Source organism: Mugil cephalus, chromosome 2 (assembly GCF_022458985.1).
Source record: "Mugil cephalus isolate CIBA_MC_2020 chromosome 2, CIBA_Mcephalus_1.1, whole genome shotgun sequence".
In the NCBI taxonomy this organism is placed as follows: domain Eukaryota; kingdom Metazoa; phylum Chordata; class Actinopteri; order Mugiliformes; family Mugilidae; genus Mugil; species Mugil cephalus.
In genome coordinates, this window is record NC_061771.1 from 17,649,005 (window position 1) to 17,665,493 (window position 16,489).

The window sequence follows — 16,489 nt, forward strand, 5'->3', positions numbered from 1 at the left end:
GCTTGTTTCATCCTGTGTGTTGTTAATTCACTGAGACAACAAAAATGATAGAAAACTGGGTCAGTAGATAGTGATTGTTGGTGTAAAATGAAAACATGTGTTTAAATCCTGTTGCTCACTTCTGGGGCAATACAGGGGGAAAACACATATTTTTATGTGAATATACTTCGTAAGGTAGATTGACCCACAGCATCTCCTCCTTTCTGTTCTGATTGATTAACATCTAAATAAGTGTGAAGCTGAGTGAGGGTTTGTGTGTCTGTTTTACCAGAACACGGCGCTAGATAAGGGGACCCTCCGGCTCACCGCCCGTTGCTGTCCAGGGCCACAGGCGGCGCCGTGTTCACCCTCGGTGGCCGGCAAGGAAGTTCCATCTGCTCTCAAACCAGCTTCTCCAACCAAACAGGCACCATGTGCCAAAGAACCAAAACCTAGCGAGCCGGCTTCCCCGACACAGACTCTTCAAGCACCGAAGGCTGGAGCTGCTGGTGGTGATGGTGGTGGACCCGATGCCGCGTCCTCTTCTGCACCTCCCTGCGCTCATTCCCCCAGTGACAGCCACCCGTTAGCTGCTAAGCCCGATGTGCCTACCTCACCCTCGCGTCCTCCCTCTTCACCACCATCTCCCAGCAAACCGGCCCAAGACACCTCCTCTCCCACCAGATCTGTCCATCCCTCACCCGAACCCCAGCCCCTCCCCTCCCCTGGCTCCCCCCTCCAACCCGCCGTAGTCTTCCCGCTCTCCTCCCAGACGAAGCGAGAGCCACCTTCCCCCCCCTCCATCCATCCAACCCTGTTCCCCTCTCCTCCTTCCACACCTCCGAGATCCACCACCCCGCCCTCTCCCGGTGGCCCCCCTCCTCCCGCTCTCCTGCTCCGCGAAGAACTTAGGCAGAATTTGTAAATCGGCTCCTCGTCCTCCTCTTTCCGTGAGCGTAATGGAGAACGTGAGGAGGTTCAATCGTTTCAGATCTTCTTAGCTGTAAACTGAGCCAGTGATGCTGATGATTATCATTTCCCTTCGTTCTGATCCTGCTACACTTTGTGAGACGTTGGACACAAGGCATTCTTCTGAGGAGTCTTCAGTTGTATGTAATATGTATGTTTATTTATTAATGGAGGATAAGGAGAACGAGAATGAACTGTACATCACTGTTTTGAGTGGTTTGTTTTAAGCCCGTGGCCCTTTCTGTAAATAGTCCCTCAGTTCAAACACATCCCGTCGTGAACTCCCGTTGCTTTAGAGGAGATGTTAGCGCTTTATATTCACACAGTAACACGTGTATTTGAGCATATCAGTACTCTGAAGTTGCCAGACTAACGGCCTATAGTGTAGCTATCGTGATAGTAACAGCACAAGTACAGGTTACTGTTTACAGTGGGTGGACAAAATAAAAGCAATAACTAGAATAGACACAGGATGAAGCAATAAGAAAATAGATATTTCAGTTATTTCTTTGTGTGTCTGCCGAGACTTAGAGTAGAAGTCCTACGGTTGTGCATGTGTGAGTGCTCTCTGTGCTTTTACTCTAGTCACAATTCAACAACAATAAGAAGCAGCGCTTTCTTTAAACAGTTAAAAAGTAGTCAGTGGTTGGTCAGTGTTTTAAATGGCTGCAGCTCTACAGATTTTTTATTTATTTTTTTTAAATCAGAAGTGTAAAAATGGAGTCCTGCTAGATCTAAAACAGTGTCTCTTGTAAAAACAAATATGCAACTAATGGGATTTCAATGACAAACTGATGCAGAGGCATGATGCTCTCCACACCACACACCTGCTCTGAATGTCATTAGAAGGAGGCTTTTCAAACTACAGCGGAGTGATTGGTGGACAACGAACAAATGGATGTTAGGCAGATCAGGAAGTTAAAAACAAAAAAAGGATTATTTTGCTATTTCCATATTATAATGAAGTACAAATGTCATGTCTGAACATGGCTGTGCAAAAGCAGAACTGCAAATAATGAATTCCCAACATCCTTAATTGAATACTTGGTAATTAGCAACGTTATGGCCGGTTACTCTTGATAGAATTCAAGTCATATTAAACTAGAAAAGTTAATAAATAAAGTTTCAACTGTAAAACTTGATGAGCTTGAATGAATCCACTGAAATGATCAACATGTTTTCAGACCAACTAGTATCTAGTTATGAGGTTTAAATGAAGCAGAATAATCTGCCACAAACCTAAAACTTAACGTCCCCATATGAGGACGCGGGGTCTCGGGAAGTGAAGGGCTATCAGGATAACAAGGACTGCACTGAACCTAGGGGAAAATCTGACCCCTTTTGACCAATTCACTAACTAGTCATCGTATCATTCAGTTTAATTGGCACTACGTTGTAGTGGAAAAAAATGTAATTATCCAGTAACTGGAGCACAAACATAATTCCACCCCTTGTCTAATGGTATTAAAACAGCATAGAAGTAGATCTACATAAATAAGCCACACACTTCAGGTAAATAATATATATATATATATATATATTTTTTTTCCAGAGAAAAGGTCAGTTTGGTGCAGTAGCGTATATTTTGTTTACCCACTGTAACCGACATGCTCGCGCGTCGCTCGTTTTATTTTAAAGTCGACACTGTATTTGTACATAGTGTGATGAACCTAAGCTGTCCACCTGAAACTTGAAGGTTTGTATTTGCTTACGTGTGTTTGAGCAGTTTTTATATATGAACTGCTGTACATAGAAACAGAGAAATGAGATCCAACAGGCATTAAAACCAAAACCAGTGGTTTTCATCATTTTCCAACACAGACTGCTTACAGCTAACACAAAGGTAATGTACAGAAATTAAACGGCTGGTCTCCTGACAGCGCTGCACCGCTGCATGATACTCAACAACACTGATTCATTCATTCAGAGCGTTTTGAGTCTGTTGGATTTCTAAGAATGAATGTGTTGTCACGGCGACAGGTTACTCGGAGCTTAACGATGCCTTTCTCAGAACCAGCTTGGCTTAAAAAAAAAAATGTCCCCAAGTTCTGAATCCTGAACATTAATTAAGGAGTGATTTGTTTTAACCTGTGCAGCCTTTTATCCCAGCTGTTGATAATGGGGCTAAACGTGCCTCTTTTCCCCTTCTTGACTTCTTTGTTGCATGACTTCTCCTTTCCCACTTCCTGTTAAGACAACACCCTCACACAAAGTCAAGTTGGTACATTTAATTTCCCTCATGTATACGTAGGTAACATAGATTATGCTTTGTCATAGCGGTTTGTAAAAGGGAAATTTGTATGAAGAGACTGTTTTAAATAGCTAGATCAAACGTGTTAAACTGGAGTAATGGTTTTTATTTTTAGGCATAGAACAACTGCTTTTAATGCTCCACCACTGGAGCAGTTCACAACAACAACAACAAAAAAATGGCAATAAAGACTTCAAACCCGGCTTTGGTTGTGACGAATTTGTGTGTTGCTCGAGTTTAATCACTAGAGGGTGCTGTTCACTGTCTCAGTGATACCTGATGGAAAACAAACGCAGGACAATTCAAGTTATAAAATTCCATTTTATTGTCAGAACTCAGCACACAAAACACTCCAAAATGATTGCAAAAAGAAAAACAAAATATATTGGTTGATAGATAAAAGTAGTTCCTATATAACCGGAGATTCAAACCACATCGAAGCGCAAAACTTAAAAGAAAGGAATGGTTCCAGAAATCATAATACGCCAAATATGCATCATTAGCATTTTAGTGCTAAACGAATCACTCCTTCTGTGATGGAGAAAGAAAAATGATAATGACCCAGATAGAAAAGGGTAAGTCCTGCCTTTCATTGCACATCTCGCATTGCATTTAGCTGCTACGGAGACTAGACTCGAAGAGGACTTTGAAGATGCTGAGCTGGCTTGGACGTCAGGTACGATGATGATTCTTAATGTAAAGTCATGTAAAGATCCATCTAACGGTCACAATTCTCATTTTAGAAAATAATATCCGCTTCAGTCATTTCAGAAGGAAAGGTAAAATGAGTTGACTCCTTCACAGAAACCTAGGGACGTTTTGATGTTTGAAAAATTAAATAATGAGGAGACAGAGCTGCACTGATATGATTTATATGAGTAGTGAGACATGCACACAGACGCAACCTCTTAGCAAGCACAGAGGTACAGAGGGATTAGAAACCTTAAATATGGAGGACTACATTTAAAGATTGTATATATAGATATTTATATGAATGTATATTCCCTCTTCACTTGTCTTTCTTTCCAGTACATTTTACTTATTTATTTATTCATTCAGATTTCAGAACTACCTGCTGTGCTGCCAAAAATAGGGAAAAGCATGTTAAAGTGAATGATAGCTTAATAATTATTCCCCACATACACACCTACAGAAAAAATAAATCATTCACCCTAAAGTACACAAATATTTGGATTTTTAAGTCAAGAGAAAAGATTTTCACTAACTCCCCATAAATCCCTCCTTATTTTTTTTTTTTTTGTCTAGAGATGAAAATAGACTCTTACAGCTAAAAATAGATTTGCTTTTAACCGTACAGTAACATAACCCCCACCCTAAGATTTATATGAAAAGTTCCTATCTGATCTACAAAATATAGCAATGCCCTTTTTAAAAATAGTTTTAGATCCTTTAACTATAACGGACATTTTTTTTTATGTTTTTCTTCTTCTTCTTTCATCTGAGATACATTCAGGATACAGACAGAACAGTGCCTTTAAGTTCAGAACAGGTTGGGTTTTGTTTTTTCTTTCTTTTTCCCCGGTCAAGCGTCCTCAGTACCTGGTCTGGTACTCGTGATGCCACCTGTTGAAGTCGTTGTAGAAAAGTACGATGCTTCCAGACGCCATGCCGGTTATGATGCACCTTAGGAGAATGAGGAGGAAACAATGTCTTTTAGTTTGCAGTCAATCTGGGTTTAAACAAGGCGCATTTCTTGACTAGATTTCATATCAAGATTAAAAAAAAACATTCACCTATTTGTTTAAGGAAAACAAAACTGATGATCATCTTAAAAGAACATTGTCATAAAGTAGCTGACATTGTTTTGCTTGAAAGTTGCATTAAAATGTTGCCAAGATATTCCCCAGCCATAGTATTACTACAGAGTAGAGCTGCTTCTTACTCTCTCCGTTGAAAAGATCAATAGTTGTGTTCTGTCCCATGTCTATGTACTGAACAGGGAAAAAGGGCTTTTGTTCACTCTGCACCTCTTGCATGGTGTTGTGTTATGGAATGACTGGAAACTAACTTAATTTCATTGAGCTCTTTTAAAGTCAAACAGAGTAACTGAGGCCAACTCCACAATATGCAATAATACTACTAATAATAATAATAATACTAACAATAATAATAATAATATATTAGAAATAACAGCCACTCTACTCACAAGTGACAACCCCCATGAATTATTTTTTCTTTCATAAACAGTCACTAGCCAGTTCATTAGGTACACTAGTGAAAACAAATGCATTCTTATATGACAGCGCTGCACTAAGTCCAATGTCATAACTGTTATAATGTTCAGTTTATGTTGAAATAATGTTCAACAGCGTTGAAGTGTTTCTGTTATTTAGTCCAGCACTACTACAATGTCAAAATAATGGAATCAACATCATTTAATAGTACTACAAACCACAGCCTCCAACATGAAGACAGAGATGAATCAACAGTCTGTTACTTTAAACTAATGCTGAATAGAGGCGTCACAGCAAACATGGTTACTCCATGGCGACAGCCGAGCAAGGAGATTAGAGGAATTAGTTTGAATCATGGGATTTAATAGCATCTAAATTGTAAAAATAATTTAAAAAATGGGGAAGAGCTGTTGTGCGACTGGCCCAACCAACAGATTTGACAAGCAGAGATATATTTTTATAGATATCTCCAACTGCCAAAGAAAGAGAAGAAAATGGATCGAATACAAAAAAAAAGAAGAAAAAACACTACTGGAATCCAGGCACAAAAACCATGTGTTGTGGTTCACATCTAGAGTCAGGCAATACTAATTTATGCTGTATTTTTTATGTTTATGTCTCCCTGTATTTACTGATACATCTCACCATGTTTTTGCCACTCAGGGGGCGTGGCCCCGGGCGGCAGTGACGTCAATGCATACCCTCTCTATACCACAACCTTAGTGAAAGCCTGTTCTGTTATTTTCACTAGAGTACCTAATGAAATGGCAAGCGGGTGTAAAGGAGACGGATTCTGAGTTTCTCTTCCACGGCTGCTTGCAGGTATTAGCGATGTTTATGTACCTTTGGTCATGCGACATAGCCATGGAGCGGACCCCCGCGTCACAGCCCGGGTAGGTGAACAGCTGTTTGAGGTCGTGGACCTGCCAGACAGACACGACACCTCCATCTCCACCTGTCAGCAGGTACTGGCCGTCACGACTGAGGAGCATGGCCTGCAAAAGACAAACACAAAGGAAAAAAAAAACATGAGCACCTTTAGAAACTCTCTTTATGCTTCTAGTGTGTTACATTCATTATAGCTTTTATATTAGATTAGATTACAGGAGAGTCGTCTGTTAAGTGTTCAAATGCTCCAAAAAGTAGAAGAAGAAAAAAAAATAAACTGCAGCAAAGCTATTCAACCTAGAACCACACGCATAAATCGTCTCCGAATAGGCCGCGGTAATCTGGGACCAGTTTATCTCTGCTGTCTGGGTAAAGCTCATACTGCGAGGTCGTGTGATCTGACAACAGATTCCAGGTCAGCGCTGCCATCCTTAGGGGCTTTCTGTACACAGACCCGGGCTCGCAACAAAGATGGCTCCCCACAGTGAGGCGCGGAGATTTACTCGTCTCATCTGCTTTTCCTACAAACTGTAGCAGCTGAATGGATCCCCCGGGAATCAGATGTACACAAATCAAGTCATGTGCTGGAGCCTATTACGGGCACGGCGCACAGTGGAAGCAGAAACTGAAACAGTCAGGGGCATCAATCAGCCGGTAACAGCAGCCGATGAAATGACGAGACAGAGCGCAAGATCTAAAAGCGGCAAATGACACTAATTTAAAGCTTTTGTCGTTTGTGGTTTCTCGTGACACCGAACTCGGACGTCTTTCAGCTGCAGCCGATTCAGCGAGAGACACTTCAATCATCAGCAACATGTGCGTTCAATCAGGCTCGTATTAAACGGAAAAACGAAACTGGAACAAGTCATTTTCAGGAACTCGATTTTGTAAGGAAAACATAAATAAGCCTTCAAAAGAAGAAAAACTGCAGGTTAAATTAAGTAAATGTTTTGTATATAAAAAACTTTGATGCAATTTCCACACAGAGTTAAAAGAGCTCTGTTTCTGATTCTCGTCACGCACGCACTCCAGACGCAAATGGGCACGTGAAAGCGTTCGCGCACGCCGACACGGTCACGCGGTGACGGACTGGCACGCTGCTCACTGGAGGGAATCAATCCAGGCTAATTGCCGTGCGAGATCGGCGTTCACGATTGCCGGGAACGGAGCATGACTGAGTGCAGAGCTGCTTTGACTTGTGCGCTGTGGGTCTGCTTTGTGTGTACAGTAGTTGCCATGTGTATCAACAATCAAAGACTGTCTGACAACAATGTTCAGTTCAGCCAGTCATGATCAATGCACGTCAGAATTTTGGACTCGGAACACGGCGCGTGTATGTTTTAGTCATTGGATTTTCTGTTCAGAAAAAGGATGCTAAAAAACAAAATTAGCGGTTATTTGATTTTCTTGTGTAAATTCAAATTGAAATTCATGGTATTTTTCTTGATCGGGGCCGAGAATGGATAAACAAAGCTTCAAAAACCGATCGCTTTTAATTTTCTACAAAAAAAAAGAAAAAAAATCGGAAGCTGTCGTTTTCAAAGTAAGAGCACGTACGAGGACGGTACTGTGTAACAAGTTGATGGACGTGGATCAGTACGTGGTTTTCGAAACAATGAAAGAGTGTCTCAGAGAAGACAACATGGCTGCAGAAAAACTAGGCCACATATTTCAGGTAAAAAAAAATAAAATAACTATTTATAATCAGGGAATAGTTAGCTACTAGCTATGTGTGCAGATTTCTCCAGATGACAAGAATTTGTTTTGCCATGTCAAAAATAACGTCAGAGTAAGGTTGCAAAGACATCTCACCTGGGTCAGGGAAACCACAGATAGAAGTAATGTATTTGGGCAGAGACACAGTTCCGTGCTCATACATGCTCTTACTTTGAAAACGTCAACTTCCGGTTGAAAAAATATTGAAAACTGGCGCTCTTTTGATTCTGTCTTCTAACGATTTTATCTTTTGTTTTTAGAAACAGAAAATTAAAATAGACAGTTTTTAAAGTTTTGTTCATTCTTGACCATGATAAAGAAAAATGCCTCGAATTTCAGTTTTAATTTCCAAATTTTAAAATGAAAATCAAATAACCCCTATTTTTTAAAGCTGCAATCTTTCTGAAATGTTTCACTGTGAATCATTCTGAACGTTCATCCTCAACCCGCTCCTGGAGAAGATACCTGCCTCTTTAGTTGTGGTTCCACCAGCCAGCCACTACCCTCTCTGAGATGAATAAAGCTAAAATGACCACAACAGACGAGCCAAACTGCAAAATAATTATTGATTCATAACTACAACTGATTTTTTTCTTGTTCACCACTGATCAAGATGTAGGCGTGAGTCGGTGCTCCTGGTGATAACACTGTTTCCTTAACCTTTGTGCTTAATTTCGTTCCACATCATAACAATAAAGTCTCCTTGAATCCTTGATAACGATAGTTTATTAGCTCAGCTTTAAACTTTCTAAAACGATCTAACAGGCTTGTTGAGGCTGGTCATTTCTGCAGGCATACAGTAGAATTCACTGCACAGCGGTAAAAAAAAAAAAAAAGAAGAAGAAGAGAGTACACTGTGTTAATGTACTTGTGTATCAACTACTGGAGTCCATGACCTTACTGGAGCCCAGCAGGAGGCTGGAGAACTGGCAGACATGTCAGCCTGGCCAGGTAGGAGGCTGCAGACAGAGACTATAAATCAGTCCTTTGCCACTGGGCGGTCAAACAAGATGGCCGATGGCTCTGTGGGGGCTAAGATGGCTACCCGGGCTCGGATGACTAAAAAATGACTCCAGCAGAAACATGTGCACTTTTAATGCCAATATTTCCTACTTCTTCCAGGGAACAGTGGGTGGATTCTGGGGCTGCAGAAGGTAAAAAGTTTAATTTATGGTGCTGTTAATCCCCCTGTTACACGGACGCAGGCAGTGAAAGAAGTGCTGGAATGGTTACACTGGCTGAGTTATACTAGTACTTAAAAGAATGTAATCCATTCAGTATGGCTGCTGTCACCCGATTCTGCTATTAGACTAGGATGCCGACTGTTAGCCTGTCATCTAACCTCTGACTCCAGACCCCTATAAATTCACAGCGCGTACATTTTCCCCTCTCTTTCTAAGTGTATACTGCAGGCCAGGACAAACACTTATTTATCCTGGAGCCATACTGTGCCGAGGCTCCAAGGCCAAGGAGATTGATTCTGGTATGTACATGACTGCACTAAATACTGCTGGAGTCTCAGAGCAGGAGGGTGGAGCTACGGGGGTGAGGTAGGAGGGGTGGGTTAAGACTCTCACAGCCTCACTCTAAGATGTTAGGATTTTCCTAATGCCATCTGACATGAGTGGAATTTACAACAGTGGAGGAGAGCTGAAGAGTAGCCTGCACTGTTCCCAAGCTTCATCTTAAGGAGGAACTCTGGGAAAAGCTACAAAGCTCAACAAGTATCTAAAAGCATTGTTAGCTCCTCTCAAAGCACCCATGAAATCTAGCTACTTTTGGAGCAACGGTAATGCACTCCATCAACGTTGTGTGGCTGTGTGCAGGAGTGGGCAGGCAGGTTAGGAGCCTGGGCACTGGAGGGCTCTTAATAGGAAACAGGCGTGTGGCTGTCTGTCAGAGCTAGCTTACATTTCCCAGGCCAAACCGGAAACAACGGGTCGGGGAACCAAAGGCAGTAGCCACTATCTTGTGTCACTCCAGCCACGAGGGAGGAAATGTGGGAAATGGGGAATGTGTCGTCCTGCGCTGGAGGGTAGTTAATGGTGCTGGTGTCCAGGACTGACCACTCCTCTGGAATGCTTTCCACCGCAGCCGCAATTTGACTTGACAACAGGGCCCTGGATCAAAAGAGCCATTTCCTCCGGTGTACGCGAGGGTCGAAGGGGAAGGAGAGATGTGAAACCATAGTTTGCCCCACGGCCCAACGACCTTTACCTCACTCACATCTCCAACTAAAACCTTTAATCAGCGAGAGGAGTTTTTTTTTTTTTTCTTTAACGCTGATGCGGTGCAGACACACACATATACACACTCACGCAGGAACATTTCCTCACCTTGATGCTATCCTCGACTTCCACATGTCCCAGCAGTTTGCCGTTGACACTGAAGTAACAAAACTGTCCCTTGTCGTAATAGATAATGCAGTGTCCTTCGGTTGATGACTGGATGAGGCGGGGACGCAGGCAGCGCTCTGGGCCCTCCAGGGTCCGCAAAAGGTCCCCATTCATGGAATGGATCAGACAAGGACCCTCTACACACGGAAAAGAGAAGAAGTTAAGAAAAGTTAGATTAGATTTTTATTTGTTATATCTGTTGTATATGTATCCCCCCTTTGCTTTTTTTTTTTTTTAAGAACAACTGTCCTGCATGTCTGCTGATCATACAAATATCTCCTATATGTATCCTTTATATTGCAACATATATTATATATATATATATATCAAAGCTCTTATTTCACTCCTTCGTAAATGTACTACATGTAATATTAAGATTGCATACTGCTCAGAACGGTTTTACTTTTGTGCACGAGGCTTTTATCTGTATCGATCAATGACTTGTGTCAAGCCTCCGTTTAATATTCTGCACTTTATAAAAGCAAGACCTTACACTGGAGACATAAAATCACAAAGACGAGTAGTCTCACCTTTGCAGCCGCTGATGACCAGACCCAGCTCAGCACACACACTTGCACATGTCACCTCACAGTCGTGGCCTGTAAGGATGGCCCTCGGCGTGGTAAACATTGCTGGGAAAACACAAACAGTTGTGCATGTTACCGTATGTAGTACCACTGATTGGACACAAGAGGGAGCACAAGGCAAAACAATGAGAGCAATGATAAAGAGTAAGAGTTTAAAGAGGAACGTTTAGGAACAACTGTAAACAAAGAAAGAAATGAAAAATAAAAATCCCAGTTGATCAGTTTGTTCCCTCTTTTCTGTAAAAGGATGTTACATGTATTTTATATGCACATACACTGTGTGTGGAACAGCTTTTAAGCCTATTGTTCTGCACCCGCACACACTACACACATACATTTCTCTCCTCATTCACTCCCCCTTTCTAGCACTTGTCACCGGCAGCCTCCTCCTATGTTTAAAACCCTTCTCCCCTTGACTGCCTTCACTGGATCCAGATGTTTCTGTATTCCAGAGAAAGAGAGCCAGCGTGAGTTGAAGTAAGTTATGGTCCAAGTCATGAAGTTTTTGTCATTTTGTTTTGGTTTGAGCTGTCAGGGCGAGCGACAAAACAAAATCGGCTGCAACTTCTCCATCTGTCTTTCCTGTGCGTAAGCGCTCACATGTACACACACACACACAGCTGCATGAAGTTTGGACTTTTCTGCACGATTACAAACCATTACATTTTGACAAGACAGATACTGCATATGAACGTTTGGAAATAAAGGTGGCTGAGGAGGTCAAACAGTATCTTAGTTTGTCCTCCAGTCGTGGAAAAATTACACTAAAAAAAAAAAAAAAACATGCTTTACATATAAATGTTTATCTCCTCACATTTGTGCACTGACACAAAGTCTATCCAAGCAAATGTCATTCAAGTAAACAGTTTCCAATAGAAATAACTCCTCACAGTAAATGCCAGTGACACACAATCCTCCTAGTGATAGACTGGAATAACTTTAAGTGTTACTGAAGCAGAAGTGCACCGCTGACTACATGCAGTCTCTTTTTAATTCAATTATATAACATTAAATTCGATGCAGGTCCACTAATAAACCACAGCTACTGTTAAACCTTAATTAGATTTTGCAGAAAGACTCTACAGCGGCCGTCCTGACCACTACTCTCTCTTGTAAAAAGGCAAACGAGAGGGCAAGCTAACTGTCAGCAATGTTTCAAATCAATCATGCAATCAGGTCCATATGTAGGGCGCAGAGAAAAGCGCAGAGCACAAGGTGACACGTAGACAACAACTCTTCTGTAGGGATGTAATGAAAATGCTGATGCACAGAGACACGGGACGATTCATGGAATAATCACGACCATTCACTCGAGCTGGTCGAGGTTCTCTTCGCTCGCAGCTGTCCCGTCCACTTTGCAAATATGTACCAGCCGTCCAAACTTTGGTTCCACTGGGGCTGCAGCCTAAACATCTACATTTCATTTGGTTTAACCGTTTAACAGCCCCCGATGTCGCTAAAAGCAAAGCACATGAGCCGCGGGCCGGGGAGCTGAAGCGCGGTGTTGGACCTCGCTCGGGGAAGATCAATAAAGTTGATACACTGATGTATCAGTTAACATCTCGAACCTCCGCCTGCCGTTTGGTTTGAATTAGGGCCACATCTGATCACAATCTTATACCTGCATGTGACTAACGTTGGGACGCTGAGGAGGGTATCAACTGTCTGCGTGTGTCATAGTGGGGAAGCTGTGTGTGTGTGTGTGTGTGTGTGCGCGTTTGTGTTGCTCATGAACGGATTTTTACTAGGTCACATTGGAACTAAAAATAATGCGCATCTTTTAATTTTAGCATGAAGACTTCATTAAAGTTTGGTGTAAGTAGAAGTTACTGTTCAATCAGAAACCCGACGGTGTATTAAACATTGATAAATAAATAGTGTTTATTCAGTTTAAAGTCTCATATCTATGAAAAGTAATATAAAAGTATTATGACATATCAAGTGTTTATGATTTTTATATTTTAATAAATAACCAAAATTACTCTGGTTTAAATCTGTAGAACCATGAAACATAAGTGATGATATATAATAAAGTCATTTAAAACTTACTGAACACAAGCCTATAATCAGCAGCCAGTTAATTAGTGACACCCAGTCACCAAAAGTGGTTGCATTCCAACACCCAACACCGCAGGCCCACAACTGCTGAGTTTAATGTTCAGCAGAGGTGTGGATCCGACTGTAAGGTCACTGTGGCAGCTGAGGTTACGATAAGATGTTCTTTATTGTCTCAGAGAGGAAATTTGTCTTGCTTTGGCTGCACACAGCTGCGCACGCACAGATAATCCACTCATGTGCACAACACAGCACAGACACAAGCAAAACACACTGTTGAGCATGATAAAATATGGAGACCCGTGATCAGTAAGTTGCAGAGATACTTAGAGGAATGGGAAAAAATAAAAAATAAGGTGGTAAAGTGTATGTGAAAAATGAGGCGCAAGTTTAATACATTCATTGATAGCGAGGGCAGCGCTGCGTGTTTTGATTTGTTTAGTGTATTATACAGTGAACTGTGCGGATAAGATCTTATTTAGAGGAAGGAAAACTATAAAAATGTGAAAAGCAGGTGTGCGATGTCGTCAAATACACAAGACATGTATAGTAATAGTAATTCTCTTGCTATCAGTAATCACATGTGAGCCATGTGGCTAAAATGAGCAGGTGTTAGAGTGACGCATTTGAAGCGTACAGGTTGTTTGTTGAACAGTCTCGAGAGAAGGTCAGAGGTCAGAACATAACAATCATGTGTCATTCTTCAGGAATTTTTTTTGAGTAACTTCTAATAATGCTGTAGTGTCACTTTATTGTTTAGTATCTGTGGCTTTAACAACAAAAGAAAAACAGAAATCTCCCCGACTGTGAATAAATGTCACGCTGCGCTGGCTGCTATATAGTGTGGCCAGCAGGTGGCAGTGGCGCCTGTGAAATCTGAAAAAAAAAAAAAAACAACAACATGTGCCTGCAGCAGGAACAAAGTGGGCATAGGTCATCGTGTACATGTGCATATCAGCCATTCAGACGCATTTGTGTCAAGCTTATGAAGTGTGTGGGATGTCCGCAGAACATTACGCATGAAAAGGAAGGAGTGTGTGTGCGTTAGCGTGTGCTCTCACTGGAGTGTATACGCAGGCTTTAAAGTGTTTGAATGTTTGGAAGAGGAATAAAGAAAAGTCTGCATGTATTCTGTGTGTGTGTGTGTGTGTACACATGCAGCTGAACTTGGCAGAGCCTCCTGCGGTCTAGGGCAATGGAGCATCACATTGTGGTGGTGAGGAGTTGGATGACGACTGCTTTGTCTGCTCATCTGGCTCGGGAGCGGTAACCAGCACTGAGCCGACCGGGGTTAGACTGGCACACACATGCTCGCGTGGACATGCAGAGCACATGCATGCGTGGAAACGTACGCACGTATCCGCCACGCAATCAAGTCTGTTATGTTAAACACAAGCTGTGATGCGTGGCATGATGTCATTATTTGTATCATCTATTCTTTAAATTCCCACTTCAGTTGAGTAAACAACCAATTCTATGCTACAAAAAATAAATGGAAAAGAGTTCATTTTGTTTGTTGTAATTTTTTACCTTATTTATTATCTAATCTAATTTGAAAATCTCCAATAATTAACTAGATTTTATTTAAATTTTTTTATTATTGATCACACATCAGCGTATGTGGGCTCAGTGACAGTCATGTACCAATGTGGCTTATTAACCAAATCTCAGTTGGTAATAAATTTCATCACATTTGCAATGGCTCACTTAACAACACGTACGCCGATCTAAGCCGACTAAATTAGCGCAGAGGAGGCTGAGGACTTGAGCAATGCGCGCGCGAGGCTTTGATCGTGGCCAATGCCATATGTTATGGTAACGTTAAGGGAGGCCCGTGACATTTTTCACTTTTATCGACCAGCGTGACCCCGTGGCCCTCGGATGGTGGTGAACTTTCATGTGCTGGCCGACGACCCCCAGCATCACATTTAACGTCTCTTAAGTGGCCCTCACTTTCACTCACATTAAAGACAGATTCTCTCTCACTCACACACACACACACACACACTCTCACGATATCTGGGCTCACAGAAACACACAATCTCAAACACATTATCGAAAGCGGTTCCCGGTGCGACAGCGCTGCGAAATCCAATCTGTATGCAGGAGGCCTGGCCTGGTCAGACGAAACTAGTTGTTACTTTACAGAGGGAGGCCGTAAATCACGGAGTCACAACTGTCTGGGAGGGTGAGCACTCGGAGAATACCCACGTGTGTGTGTGTGTGCGTGTGCTGACATATTAGGGTGCTTTGCCTTACTGCCTGGGCTCTCTCCAATGCTGCAGTGCTTTCCGTTCCAGTACCACAGCAGCAGGGTGGCATCCCTGGAGCCCGACAGGACGTAGCAGTCCCCTCCGATGTAGGACTCGGAGCGGGCCAGGCACGTCACCACGTCACGGTGCCCGAACACTATCTGAGTCAGTTTGCCTGCAAAGAGCGCACAAACAGATTATCACGTCTGAGAAGCACAGGATATATCATGTTATATTGTACCTTTAAGTGAGCATTAATTTATTGCTGGATTTAATTCTTTTGAACTCGCCACCATTTATTTGTTGATCATCTGTCTGCTTGGCTAGTTAATCCACGCGAGTTCCGACTTCTAGTAATTCCCTGACAAGTATAAATATTTGCTTCAACTTTGTGTGCGTCTGTGCACATGCAGAGCACTCCGTGTGTATATGTAAAGAGGCTAATTGCTGTCAGATTTCCAGACCACAGCTCCACTGTCTAGCTGTCTAATACTCATTACGCTCCTCATGGTGTGACCTCTGCAGTCAAACAGCGGATAGTTTGCAACACATGACATTTCTGTCTGGGTGTCAAAATCGGCGTTCGCCCCGGATAATGAAGCTGTATCTCTCCGAGACGATGAGGGTTATTATGAAACCGGGCGAGTCACTGACTAAACTACCAAAGAAGAACAGAGACATCAAAGATGGAAAGTGTTTGACATTTTTATAAACACGGAAAATAAGTAATGATGGCTGCTGCAATAATGGCTACCATGCACCTCGTGTTAAACTCTTCTGCCTCCACACACACACAGACACAGACACAGACACAGTGATTTGGATTTGTGTGCATGCCGGCGTGTGAGGCTGTGTTTTGTGCACGTGTACCAATCAAGTGTTGTAATTGTTAAAATCCCTCAGTTCTTTAACCTGGGGGATTTAGGGACCTTGGTGGCAGCTGTTGAGCGTGTGCGATTAAACCGTGTTCACGTTCCAGTTGTACACCCCGGTGGCAGTCGCACAATAGAGCTATCTCTGTGCTCCAGTCCCTCCACACCGCCACACCGCCACACCGCCACCCCCCCTCCACCCTCCTCCATTAAAGACAGGGAGGGCCTGGCCTGTAGAAATTGAATCAGACTCTGTTGTATAGATGCGTGTAGGATTCTGAATGGGGCTGGGAGGTAGAGTCGAGGTACACAGATGAAGCTTCAGACAG

At 42.4% G+C, this 16,489-nt stretch overlaps 2 protein-coding genes across 10 annotated transcripts in view; one reads left to right on the top strand and one right to left on the bottom strand.

The window, feature by feature from the left end:
* The window catches only part of dclk2a (doublecortin-like kinase 2a), a 40,599-nt gene extending 37,197 nt beyond the window's left edge, over positions 1–3,402 (top strand). For 2 of the 4 annotated variants that reach the window (XM_047577884.1, XM_047577885.1), the window contains exon 17: positions 272–3,402. In XM_047577884.1, the coding sequence (XP_047433840.1) occupies positions 272–904 (633 nt within the window). In that variant the 3' untranslated portion in view covers positions 905–3,402. The remainder of the gene's footprint in view (positions 1–271) is intronic. The other 2 variants (XR_007112271.1, XM_047577888.1) reach the window with 2 other exon arrangements.
* Positions 3,403–3,500: 98 nt separating this feature from the next.
* Positions 3,501–16,489, bottom strand: part of lrba (LPS responsive beige-like anchor protein) — a 185,539-nt gene continuing 172,550 nt past the window's right edge. For all 6 annotated transcript variants that reach the window (XM_047577879.1, XM_047577880.1, XM_047577878.1 and 3 more), the window contains 5 exons: positions 15,296–15,463; positions 10,925–11,026; positions 10,335–10,531; positions 6,238–6,389; positions 3,501–4,843 (listed from right to left, as the gene is read on the bottom strand). In XM_047577879.1, coding sequence (XP_047433835.1) covers positions 4,753–4,843; positions 6,238–6,389; positions 10,335–10,531; positions 10,925–11,026; positions 15,296–15,463 — 710 coding nt within the window. In that variant the 3' untranslated portion in view covers positions 3,501–4,752. The remainder of the gene's footprint in view (positions 4,844–6,237; positions 6,390–10,334; positions 10,532–10,924; positions 11,027–15,295; positions 15,464–16,489) is intronic.